Below are 12,973 nucleotides of genomic sequence, written 5' to 3'. Positions count from 1 at the left end.
TTGATAGATTATAGCAGAGAATGATAATTATTGACAGTGATTGATGAAATTGATAACTGAAGTGGACATCGTTATTGAAAGGCTGTATGTGTCTTTGACTGAAATTCACGGTAACTCTCTGTTTTCTCTTTTTTGCTCACTTTTATCTGTGATGGGTGAGTGAACCTGTAACTCTGTCTGTGCTGACTGAATGTGCTGTTGTATCAACCCTAACAGTCTGTAGTTAGAACTCTGCCTGCAACCTCCTTAGCTGTTTGTGTGGTGTGTGTGGTTGTGGATCAGTTCACTCAGGTGATGCTGGTTCTGGTTCTGGTGTGTCACAATAACCCAGAGCAGCCTGCAAACTAAAGAAACTGTGAAGCCCCTCCCAGCTGAAGAAACTTTATCTGCAACAAAGACCAGAAGAAACCACAGAAATGTGATGTATTGTTCAGGGTCTGTCAGAAAAACTGTGGACTCAGTCGCATGTAACAAATGTAGTCTTTTTGTAGTTTTGGAGGCGAGGTTATCTGAATTGGAAGCTCGGCTCTGCACTGTTGAAAATTAACCGATAGCGAACCAGGTCCCTTTAGCCAGTGTGGAGCCACCTAGCGCAGCTAGCTCCATTAGCCGCCCCCAAGCAGAACCCGAGCAGCCGGGATTACAGGGTGGCTGGTTCCACAGAGAGGGGCCTGATAACTGAAGGCTCTGCCTCCCAAACTGGCAGCTGGTTCCACAGAGAGGGGCCTGATAACTGAAGGTTCTGCCTCCCAAACTGGCAGCTGGTTCCACAGAGAGGGGCCTGATAACTGAAGGTTCTGCCTCCCAAACTGGCAGCTGGTTCCACAGAGAGGGGCCTGATAACTGAAGGCTCTGCCTCCCAAACTGGCAGCTGGTTCCTCAGAGAGGGGCCTGATAACTGAAGGCTCTGCCTCCCAAACTGGCAGCTGGTTCCACAGAGAGGGGCCTGATAACTGAAGGCTCTGCCTCCCAAACCGGCAGCTGGTTCCTCAGAGAGGGGCCTGATAACTGAAGGCTCTGCCTCCCAAACTGGCAGCTGGTTCCTCAGAGAGGGGCCTGATAACTGAAGGCTCTGCCTCCCAAACCGGCAGCTGGTTCCACAGAGAGGGGCCTGATAACTGAAGGCTCTGCCTCACAAACCGGCAGCTGGTTCCACAGAGAGGGGCCTGATAACTGAAGGCTCTGCCTCCCAAACTGGCAGCTGGTTCCACAGAGAGGGGCCTGATAACTGAAGGCTCTGCCTCCCAAACTGGCAGCTGGTTCCACAGAGAGGGGCCAAAGCGACTTGCAATTGAAAAAATATATAACATTACAGCTAACATCAAAGCTAACAATAAGCTACATAGAAGGAAACCCCCAGTCAGACTCTGTCTGAGGTGACAGGGTAGAAATAGAGTGCAGACATAGAGGGAAGTACAGGGTCAGTGCTTGGATAGGAGATGCTCTCTGAAGAGTTTCTTGAAGATATTCAGGGACGCCCCTGTTCTGGTAGCGCTCTGTAGGTCATTCCTCCATCCTGGAACGAGTCTGGATTGTCTTCAGCATGGTGTAGGCACAATCCTGTGACGGCCAGAGTGACCAAGTCATAATGTAAGCCTTTGCAAGAGCATTCAAGTAGATGGGAGCCGTTCCATCAAGCACTTTGTAGGCTAACATCAGGGACTTGAATCTGATGCGGGCGGCTAAGGGCAGCCAGTGGAGCTCAGTGAACAGAGCGGTGATGTGTGCTCTGTTAGGCTGATCGAAGACCAGACGCGCTGCCGTGTTCTGGACCATCTGCAGAGGTTTCACAGCACAGGCTGGGAGAGCAGTTAGGAGAGCAGTTAGGAGACCAGTTAGGAGAGCAGTTAGACCAGTTAGGAGACCAGTTAGGAGAGCAGTTAGACCAGTTAGGAGACCAGTTAGGAGACCAGTTAGGAGAGCAGTTAGACCAGTTAGGAGACCAGTTAGGAGAGCAGTTAGACCAGTTAGGAGACCAGTTAGGAGAGCAGTTAGACCAGTTAGGAGAGCAGTTAGACCAGTTAGGAGACCAGTTAGGAGAGCAGTTAGACCAGTTAGGAGACCAGTTAGGAGACCAGGCAACATGATCTTTAATGGTCAGATGGTCATCAATCATCACACCCAAGTTTCGAGCTACCTTTAAACAAGAGATAGGGATTCAGTTTGGATGCAGATGCTGTGGTGTATGGTTGGTTTGGCTGGGAAGACAAGCAGTTCGGTTTTAGAGAGGTTCAGTTGGAGGTGATGGGCTTTCATCCTCTGTGATGCCCATGCTAGAGAGGATGGACAGAAGGATTCTGTGGTTTACAGAGTCAAATGCAGCCAATAGGTTGAGCAGGATGAGTACTGAGGACTTAGCTGTCGCTCTGGCTTCTTTTTAGGCTTCTGTCACAGCCAACAGAGCCGTTTCAGTGGAGTGTCCACTTTTAAACCCAGATTGGTTTGGATCAAGGAGGGAAGGTTTCGTGAGATATATTCTGTGACCTTAAAGACCGCTATTCAATGGTCTTAGACAGAGACGGGAGGAGAGAGACCGGCCGATAGTTCTCCACTTGAGTTGGAGGCAGGTAAAGTTTCTTGAGCAGCGGTGTAACCCGAGCTTGCTTGAATGTGGTCGGAAATGTACTCGATGTCAGTGAAATATTAATCACTCGTGTGACCGCTGCAGTTACTGTAGGAGCAATGGACTGGAAAAGATTAGTAGGTCTGTGTCTGAGTCAACATTCCCTCACAGGAATGTTAATGGGGCATCATAACATTTTAAGTTCAACATTAATCCACTGGAGTTAACTACAGACCGAACCGAGGAGTATCTGAGCCAGCAGTTTTAAATTAAAGTGTGTGAGTGTTGTTTGGGTTAGTTGTAGTTTATATCAAGATAAAGGAACCATCTTTGGGTTCAGGTTAGTTGTAGTCAGTACGGGGTAAAGGAACCATCTTTGGGTTAGGGTTAGTTGTAGTCAGTACGGGGTAAAGGAACCATCTTTGGGTTAGGGTTAGTTGTAGTCAGTACGGGGTAAAGGAACCATCTTTGGGTTCAGGTTAGTTGTAGTCAGTACGGGGTAAAGGAACCATCTTTGGGTTCAGGTTAGTTGTAGTCAGTACGGGGTAAAGGAACCATCTTTGGGTTAGGGTTAGTTGTAGTCAGTACGGGGTAAAGGAACCATCTTTGGGTTAGGGTTAGTTGTAGTCAGTACGGGGTAAAGGAACCATTATTGGCATGTCTCTCTGTGTGTAGCATAAAGCAGACAGTAATAATAAAACTCTGTGAACCCAATCTGTACCTGTACTCTGATGAAAGTGAAGACTCCTGGGTAGTTGGAGCACTGGGTGGTAAGGCTGGGTGACCCATCAGTTGAGCAACTGGCAGTCAGCAGTCTGTGTGCACAGGTGTGTGTGGCTGGGAACAAGCAGGGATTATTTTGGTTATTAATGACCCTCATGTGAACATGCTATATGAGATAAGTATGACAGTTCCAGATGGGCACCATGCTTGCTGGTCTTTTTAAGCAGTAAAAAAGTAGTCTCGTAAGGCATTACTCCATATTTTTGATAAGCTGTATTGGCTTTGTTGTTGGAAAACTTACCTTAGATCTCTACATCATGGTCAGAGTTGCAGGCAGTAGAATGTCGTATGGACAACACACAGTTGGTCAACTACCAACATGATAATAAGAGGACTCTGAGACAGTCCAGATCCAGACCTCTCTGTCCACAAGAGTTCTAAGAACAGCTCATATAGGCAAGGCAAGGCAAGGCAATTTTATTTATAGAGCACAATTCATACACAGGGCAATTCAAAGTGCTTTACAGCTACATAAAATCACAAGAAGGCAATAAAACCATTAAAAATGAATAAAAAAATAAAAGAAAGAAATTAAAAAAGAAAGAAATTTAAAACCCATTAAAATAATCATTAAGTAATTAAAAAGTGAAGAGTGCAGATAAAACACTTTCAGGTGTCATATGCACAGCTAAATAGAACTGTTTTCAGCCTGGATTTAAACATTGTCAGAGTTGAGGCCTGTCTCACATCTTCTGGAAGACTGTTCCAGATTTTAGGAGCATAAAACTGAAACGCAGCCTCACCTTGTTTAGTCCTGACTCTGGGCACCAGCAGGAGACCCCTCCCTGAGGCAGGAGACCCCTCCCTGAGGTTCTCAGAGCCCGAGTTGGTTCATATGGCTCTAACATGTCAGAGATGTACTTTGGCGCTTGACCATGAAGAGACTTGTACCCAAGCAGAGCTGTTTTAAAGTCTATTCTCTGAGCGACAGGAAGCCAGTGCAGAGACCTGAGCACTGGACTAATATGGTGGTATTTCCTGGTTCTAGTCAGGACTCGAGCAGCAGCGTTCTGGATGTACTGCAGCTGTCTTACTGCCCGTTTAGAGAGCCCAGTGAGCAGGCCGTTACAGTAGTCTAACCTGCTGGAGACAAACGCATGGATCAGTCTCTCTAAGTCTGGTTTAGACACTATTCCTTTGATTCTGGCAATGTTTTTTAGATGGTAAAAAGCTGCTGATGTTACTGATTTAATGTGGCTGTTAAAGTTCAGGTCTGAGTCCAATATTACCCTGAGATTTCTAACTTGATAGTTAGGTTTTAGAGAGAGAGTCTCAAGGTGACTGATAACACTTTCTCTTTGTTTCTGTGGGCCACAGACAATGATTTCAGTTTTGTCTGAGTTTAGCTGGAGGAAATTGTTTTGCATCCACACACTGATCTGTTCAATATACTGAGGAGAACCCTCGAGCTTCAGGTTGCGGTAGAGAAGTTTGATTCTGTTCAAAGGAAAGTTTAGTTTATATACATTAGCCGTCTGGATATGATTCACTCAGAGTGTTTCAGTGTGTTAGATATGTGGACAGAACCTAAGGCCTGCCCAATGTGCAGCGACTGACTATGTTTCTGTTTTGGAGGCTTTCGAAGGTAGATCAGATGTCTTCCTCAGTCATCATAGCCTGATCACAGCAGATATCTGTTCGGGCCGACAGTCCCTAACCCTGTCCACTCTTCTGATATGTGTGAGCTCCATCACAGTTCCCTTCAACATTGGGTCTTGTAATCAGAGCTTACTGCACACTCATCAAAAATGAATCATTTGTTAGGAATTTGTTAGTGTGTATGTTGAAGGTTTCAGGAACTAAATCTGGTGCTCCATCCTGTTCATATTTTTACAGTTTGTACACTCAGGTGTTTGAAGTAAAGGGCCCCATTTGTTTATCATTGTCTCTCTTTTCACACGGCTGTCTTTGAATTGGTAGTTTTCAAGCACCTTCAGTGGATGATTTGTGTTTTAAAGGGTAAGCTACTGTTTTAAAACTGTGATCATGGAGGATGTAGTAAAATTGTGGGGCATAAATTGCACCCCTGCAGTTGTAATTGTTTTTGAGAGCCAGTTGAGCCTCCTTACTTCAGAGACTCAAACCCTTACCAGCTTTCTTGATAAAGGGCCCATTGTTGTTTGTCTAAATGTTGTCTGACAGTCAACATAATCGCTGCTGTAGTAGTTAATGGGGCTGTTGTTTGACAGTTTGGTTTTAGCTACCTTGCAAACGTTTCCCCGCTTGTTACTGCTCCTTTCTCTTGTACTCTGTTCTCTACCTCCTCTTTTGTGAACTGATTTGTTTAAAGAGCTCTTCATGTCTTTTGGCAGCTTAAAAAGGGGCCACCAGTGCCTCCACCCCCAAAGGCCACACCCACCAAGGAGGTGGCTGAAGAGCAGATCATTGACCTGTTTGGTGGAGATTTTCTACCTGCACCCTCGCCATCTCAGGTCTGAGTCAACACAAATGCAAACAGATACTGTCCAGGTGTTCACCTGTTCACTGGTTTTCATTCTGTTACTGCCCACAGCCCAACGAACGACCAGGAGAATCTCTTCTCGATATGGACTTTGATTCTTTCCAGCCAGATGAAAGTGTTTCACCCATACCACAGGTGCTACTCACTATATGTCAGCTGAATCTTACACATCTGAACACTTTTAACAAAACAATGTGAGCAGCACAAACTCAAACCAACAAATGTCATCTCAACGTACTTCAAAGATACTGTCCAATTCTTCCTAAATATGTGTCTTAAACGTGACTTTAGCATAGGGCTGCGGACTGAAAAACACAATGGGACTACAGCCTGAAGTCTTATCTAGTCCCACTTCAAATTTGACTGTAATACAACAAAAACTGAGTATTTTGTACAGGTGTTTCTAAGGATAGGACCAGGTGTGCCAAAGTTGTGCCAAAGTTGTGCCAAAGTTGTGCCAAAGCTGTGCCATTTGGAGAGCCTTGGGAAAAAAGGCTGCCATTCCTGAACGCTTCAACATACAGTCATGATCTTGGGCTCCAATGAAAGGTTACACTTGGGACTTTCTTATCCCACATCCAGATCCTCTGTTGGAATTACTGACAAAGAGTATCAGAAGCACAAACACATTTTGTCTACAACCAGAGCTTTGTGCATACAATAAAAGTCCAAACAAATAGTTTGTTCTAAATGCAATTAGTTTATATACATAAATAATGACATAACAAACCACACTGAACAGTATTTACAATTTGTATTGACATTTTTTGCTGTTGGCAACATGCCAATCATTGTAGCGGTCTCTGCCTGGCACAAAGCACAGGGGAACATCACATGTGGCACACTTCACAGGAGTCTTGGTCTGGCAGTGTCTGCACCTCAAGCATCCAGCTGTGCTGCGTCCTGATATGTGCACAGGCTTGTGATGACTGGCAAGAAATGGTCCAGATTCAGTTGTGGTGGTAGACCCCGTCTCTGCTTACTCCAAGGCTAAGGTCTCCCTGAATGCCTTCTGGTGCAAAGGAACCTCACCTCTGCTTCTGCCATGTTCTTTGTGCAAGATGCATTCACAAAAGCAACGTCCATGAAGTGGAACAAGAAAGTCTACTTCTGTGTTTTGTGCAAGACCTTCAATTATCCTATCAGGCCATCTGATAGGTCGAGTCCCCCCATGTACCTAAAAGTGCAGTTGGAAAAACAAAGAAGGAAAAATCATATCAAAATATGTCCTGCACACAAATGATTACATTTCAAAAGGTTTTTACGTCCGTTTAGCCATGTTTTAGAAAAATAAACGAATAAAATGCAGAATCTGAAATTACGCACGACGATTCGTATTTTGCAACTCAAGAAGCTCGACTATTTCTCTGCGACGCTTTTTACGGGTTACATTTTCCATATATGGAAGAAGAGACCACCCCTCAACCTGAATACCGATTTGTTCAGAATTTCACGAGCTATTCAATGCGCCACTTCAAAGTAAAATCCACCGAAACTGGTTCAAGCCGCACACATAACAATAGGGGCAGATACTTTTGACGCATCAGTGAGTAACTGACTATTGTGCCCCAGTAGACAGGGTAAACAGTTATCTATTGGAGCAAGTAAGAAGTCATTCAAAAGCTAAAAGACCAGAGCTGTTTCGGTATGACGTCGGGGCTAATGCATGCATGCTAACTTCAGTTAGCATACATGCATGCTAACTGAAGTTATGACCGAGAATGTGTGGAAAAATATGCTTCTGACAGAAATTCTGAAAGTTTTCTGCCGCAGACTTTGTGTCTTTGTGGGCGAAAGACTTGTTGTAGACTAACTATTTTACTTGAGCACATTTACTGGACCCTTGCCAACGTAACAGAAACGTTTTTGTTGGAGTTGTATCTTTTCTTAGAATACTGTGAGGCTTTATAGGTGACTTTGACACTTTTTTGTATTTGCGACTGGTTTTACATAAGTGTTTATTGTGTCCACAGTTCTGATGGTATCTTGGATTGTCATTGGAATCGCAAGACCCTTAGCTTTCCAACGGCATATAACATATTTAGGTACATATAAAGGGGGGCTGAGGAATTGCCCGTTAAGGGGTTGAAGAAACTGGGCAGAATACTGGGCAGCCTGGAGTATAGAGCGGTACATCAGAAATGAACAGTTCTCTGACTCATCTGAATCATTGTCTGCAGGAGACGGGTGACTTTTCTGCTGATCACCTGGTAATGAATCGGTTTTCTCACTGTTTTATACATATATGCATCACCTAAAATCTAAAAGTCAACAATGGAATGTTTAATATCCGAATGCTCATCTAAATCCCACCTAATCTAACCCCGAATCTGTTAAAGTCGTCAGGATATGTTCTTGGTTTCCCTTGTTTGGATGTGTTTTATTGACATGATGAAGGTCATTAACAACATGTGCTCTGCTCCTTTCAGACAGCTGTACCTTGGGACATGTGGTCGGTGAGTAACTGTGTGTCAGGATAGAAGTTAATCATGTAATTGTGATCTTTGCACATCAGGTTCCGTCTACACTTGAAAAGTACAAGTAAATGAGTAATAAAATGTTAGATTATAAAATAAATACATTAGTTTACGCACACTGTTGATGCACAATCATGAGAGGTTTTATCGTCTACTAAAATATCATTTTTTTTTGTAAACAGAAGCCAACATATTTTCTAAAAATGAAATGATAAAAGCAACAGATGGGCATGTTTTTCTGAAGCATCTTCTACTGTTTTCTTTTTTAAGGCGGACGCCCAGACTGCTCAACCTGTAAGTACCCAAAGAAACACGTTCCTTTGAAAGTCTTTGCTTTTCTGTCGGATTTATTGTATACATGTACACACATATCAACCCACCAGATAACTTTTGACCAACTCCTGTTATTTTAAACATTTTATATCAATTAGAATCAAGGAAATGAAAATATAAATCTAACCTCTCACTTCATTTGGCATTGGACCTGTTTTAAAGGATAAATCTTGGACTTTTTAAATCTGGCACAGATGTTTTTAGGGGCAGCTGACAGGCTCAAATTGTTATTATATATATTGGTGTATATATGCATATTATGAGAACAATTTAGTTTGATGCTTCTTTCCACTTATTGGAACCAGATTATATGGAAGAACAGCTAAAGAGAGAATGAGGAGTGGAACAGGGATGGAGCCAGCTGACCCAAGTTTTGCTCTGCAGCTGTGAACGAGCTGATTTTTCTCACTCCAATCTTCACTTGTTTTGTGTCTCTCAATCATTTGCACCAAAGTTTGAGCATGTGTTAAAAACATCACAGAACTTTCCGTGAAGCACAAAGATATAACTGGTCAACAAAATGTTTTGGTTTCATGCCAACTTTTCCTAACCCTAACCTTTGAGAATATATTTTGAATACAAAACAAATAATCTCTTACCCAAAAAGGGAAACTATACAAGCTCTCCAGCTTTACATTGTTAAGATCTGCCACTAATATTATGCTCTTTCTGTTGTGAAGGAGGGTTTCAAACTTTAACCCTCAATTTCCTGCATTTCCCAGCAGGCTGCAGATGCTGGCTTTGTTGCTGACTGGTCTGCTGACTTTGGTTCAATGTCAACGAATGGAGATGCTGCTTCCACAGCTAAAGCCCCCGTTGTCCCTGAGCCTCCTGCTGAGCTGGGAGGGGAGCAGGGCGGGACCCATGGTGGGGCTCAGCCCTCCTTCCAGGCAGAGGCCTCGCTGCCAGTTGGAGACACAACTACACCAATTCAGGACAGTGAGCCCGCAGCAGATGGAGATGAGGTTAGCAGCTGGGAATCTCAAATTAACCCAAACCTTCATCCCTCTGCAACTAGGAGTGATGAAGATGAGCGTGGGCAGTCAGATGTAGGCAGTGAGAGAATGGGGCTGGAAGACCGTAGGAAGTCTGCACCAGGACTCAAATTCACCAATGAGTATGGTGAGGAGATGGAGGACCGCACAGAGAACAGAGCAGACAAGCGGTCCAGGTCTCTGGATGGTTCAGGCTCTGAGTATGAGACTGCTGAGGAGTGGGGTGACACCGGTCAGGGGGGGGGCTGGATGAGTGCTGATGATGACATTTCATATGAAGATCGTTCACAGGTGAACGCCTCCGAGGGGGGTGGAGCGGAGAGTGTAGCGTTTGATTCAGATCCCTTTGCAGAAACAAAGGAAGGAGGTGCGTTTGATTCAGATCCCTTTGCAGAAACAAAGGAAGGAGGTGCGTTTGATTCAGATCCCTTTGCAGAAACAAAGGAAGGAGGTGCGTTTGATTCAGATCCCTTTGCAGAAACAAATAAAGGAAGTGCGTTTGATTCAGATCCCTTTGCAGAAGCAAAGGAAGGTGCGTTTGATTCAGATCCCTTTGCAGAAACAAATAAAGGAAGTGCGTTTGATTCAGATCCCTTTGCAGAAACAAATAAAGGAGGTGCGTTTGATTCAGATCCCTTTGCAGAAGCAAAGGAAGGTGCGTTTGATTCAGATCCCTTTGCAGAAACAAATAAAGGAGGTGCGTTTGATTCAGATCCCTTTGCAGAAGCAAAGGAAGGTGCGTTTGATTCAGATCCCTTTGCAGAAACAAAGGAAGGTGCGTTTGATTCAGATCCCTTTGCAGAAACAAATAAAGGAAGTGCGTTTGATTCAGATCCCTTTGCAGAAGCAAAGGAAGGTGCGTTTGATTCAGATCCCTTTGCAGAAACAAATAAAGGAAGTGCGTTTGATTCAGATCCCTTTGCAGAAACAAATAAAGGAGGTGCGTTTGATTCAGATCCCTTTGCAGAAACAAAGGAAGGTGCGTTTGATTCAGATCCCTTTGCAGAAACAAATAAAGGAGGTGCGTTTGATTCAGATCCCTTTGCAGAAACAAAGGAAGGAGGTGCGTTTGATTCAGATCCCTTTGCAGAAACAAAGGAAGGAGGTGCGTTTGATTCAGATCCCTTTGCAGAAACAAAGGAAGGAGGTGCGTTTGATTCAGATCCCTTTGCAGAAACAAATAAAGGAGGTGCGTTTGATTCAGATCCCTTTGCAGAAACAAAGGAAGGTGCGTTTGATTCAGATCCCTTTGCAGAAACCCAGTTTGGAGACAAAGGGGGTGGTTTTGAATTTGATCCATTTCCTGAGACTTCAGGGGAAGGTGGGGTTGTGGGCATTGGGGATGGAAGAATTGGGTGGGATGCAGATCCTTTTGCCAACAGCTACCCAGCGGCCTGCCCGGGGACTGAGGATCCTGTGTCCATTACTTTGTCCCCCCAAGCTGTTAATGAGAGCAGTGGCTTCTACTCCACAGTCACTCAACAAAACTCCATCTGTGGAAGAGCAGAGGGAAATAAAGAAGTTAATATGCCAAGAATTCACAAAGAACCCGAAAATTCAGACATGTCCGAAGACGAGGCTGCAAACCGGAGATTGGGAAAGTTATACCAAGAGCTAGATACAGAAAAGGAAAAGGTACCCAGCTTCCTCCTATTTCCAGTTTGATAGATTAGTATAGAGTAGACTAGAGGTCAATTCAGAGCCTCCCCTTCCCACCCTCGCTCAGACGCAAAGTGAAAGTAAATGTCTGGGATCCCAGCCTGAATTCCTCCTGCCTCTCTTCCTCCAGTACTTTAATGTCCTCAGCTTACTCTATGGCTTAGGGTTAACCCCAACCCATCTATCTATGTATCCATCTATCCATCTATTTTAGGGTCATCTCACCGAAAAGGTTCAAATCTTAGTACGTGTGTCTGGAATGTAATTTAGGTGACCGTAATGGATTTGAACAGGTTATTTCTCTTATTTGCAGCCATTGAAACATTAAATTAATCTCTTAGTTGCAGATTTTCAGTCCATGGGGAGAGATGAGGTGCTAATTTTGTTTCCACTAACTTTATAAAGATAAATGTTTTCATAGTAACTTATGTTACTGTTCAGACCTCCATTAACATGAACTGGTTTATTCTTAGTCAGACCTTCCTGATTCAGAATAAAAACACAGCAAGCAGACACAGATCATAGTAGAACTGGAGTTTTTAAAAGTAGAAACAATTGTCCCAGTTTGTCTCTGACGTCTCCTCTCTTGGTGATTCCAATATTACAGTCATTATCCTTATATCCTGTGTCTTAATGCTCCTTAATTAGTCTTCCATGTATTTGTGAATACTCATTAGTTCTGTATTTCTGAATCCAGATTATTGGTTCTAACTTTTTTTTCTCCCTCTAATGCATTTTTCCTGAAGGACGCTGCTGCCCCACCATTCTTTGCCAATTTTGATAATATGGTGAGTTTTTTTTATCATTTATTTCAGTGTTTATTATAGTTTTGCTCCACTCTGCTGTCATCTTCTTATCCACGTAACTTATCTCAAAGTGTGATCTGATTTAAGGTTGGATTAGTGTTTGTGAAAGCTTGTTTGAGTAAGAGAAAAGTCTTTAGAAAAATCTACTGATTGAGTTTATACAAAAAGAGGCTTAAAAGTCAAAAAGGCTTATTTGATCTACCTTAGAATTTATCAGCTGTTTCTTTGCAAAAGAAAAACATAAACAGTGAGGTTCCCGGGGCGTCAGAAAAACAAGCTGCTGGACAAACAGAAGCAGCTGATGACCAAAATGAACCTCGTGTTACTCCTACCGGAGGAGAGGAGCATGAAGGTCCACCAACTCCTGCTGGTGAGGACTCTATAAAGCTACTTGTGGGACCAGAGGCGGAGGCTCCCCCTGCTGGTGAGGCAAAGGAACCTGAAGCTCCCCCTGCTGGTGAGGCAAAGGAACCTGAAGCTCCCCCTGCTGGTGAGGCAGAGGAACCTGAAGCTCCCCCTGCTGGTGAGGCAAAGGAACCTGAAGCTCCCCCTGCTGGTGAGGCAGAGGAACCTGAAGCTCCCCCTGCTGGTGAGGCAAAGGAACCTGAAGCTCCCCCTGCTGGTGAGGCGGAGGAACCTGAAGCTCCTCCTCCTGGTGAGGCGGAGGAACCTGAAGCTCCTGCTCCTGGTGAAGAAGACAAAGGTTTTTACTGTCCCAGGGAGGAGAAAGCACTTGTGAGTGGACATACTGATTAACTTAACACTTCTGCCATCGGCATGATGATCATCATCATCTGTACCATGATTATCTGCCATCACCTTCAGCATTATTCTCACGTCATATCATCAATATCTTCATCATGTTCTCATCATCGCCATTATCTAGATCAATGTCA

At 44.0% G+C, this 12,973-nt stretch overlaps 1 protein-coding gene across 6 annotated transcripts in view; it reads left to right on the top strand.

Moving 5' to 3' along the window:
- Positions 1-12,973, top strand: part of amph (amphiphysin) — a 67,193-nt gene that overhangs the window by 47,903 nt on the left and 6,317 nt on the right. For 2 of the 6 annotated variants that reach the window (XM_075482440.1, XM_075482437.1), the window contains exons 11-17: positions 5,659-5,778; positions 5,859-5,942; positions 8,237-8,263; positions 8,555-8,578; positions 9,340-9,582; positions 12,018-12,059; positions 12,312-12,812. In XM_075482440.1, the coding sequence (XP_075338555.1) occupies positions 5,659-5,778; positions 5,859-5,942; positions 8,237-8,263; positions 8,555-8,578; positions 9,340-9,582; positions 12,018-12,059; positions 12,312-12,812 (1,041 nt within the window). The remainder of the gene's footprint in view (positions 1-5,658; positions 5,779-5,858; positions 5,943-8,236; positions 8,264-8,554; positions 8,579-9,339; positions 9,583-12,017; positions 12,060-12,311; positions 12,813-12,973) is intronic. The other 4 variants (XM_075482442.1, XM_075482441.1, XM_075482439.1 and 1 more) reach the window with 3 other exon arrangements.

The sequence above is a fragment of the Odontesthes bonariensis genome, chromosome 14 (genome assembly GCF_027942865.1).
Source record: "Odontesthes bonariensis isolate fOdoBon6 chromosome 14, fOdoBon6.hap1, whole genome shotgun sequence".
Lineage (NCBI taxonomy): Eukaryota > Metazoa > Chordata > Actinopteri > Atheriniformes > Atherinopsidae > Odontesthes > Odontesthes bonariensis.
This window is presented reverse-complemented; position numbering and strand designations above follow the sequence as displayed.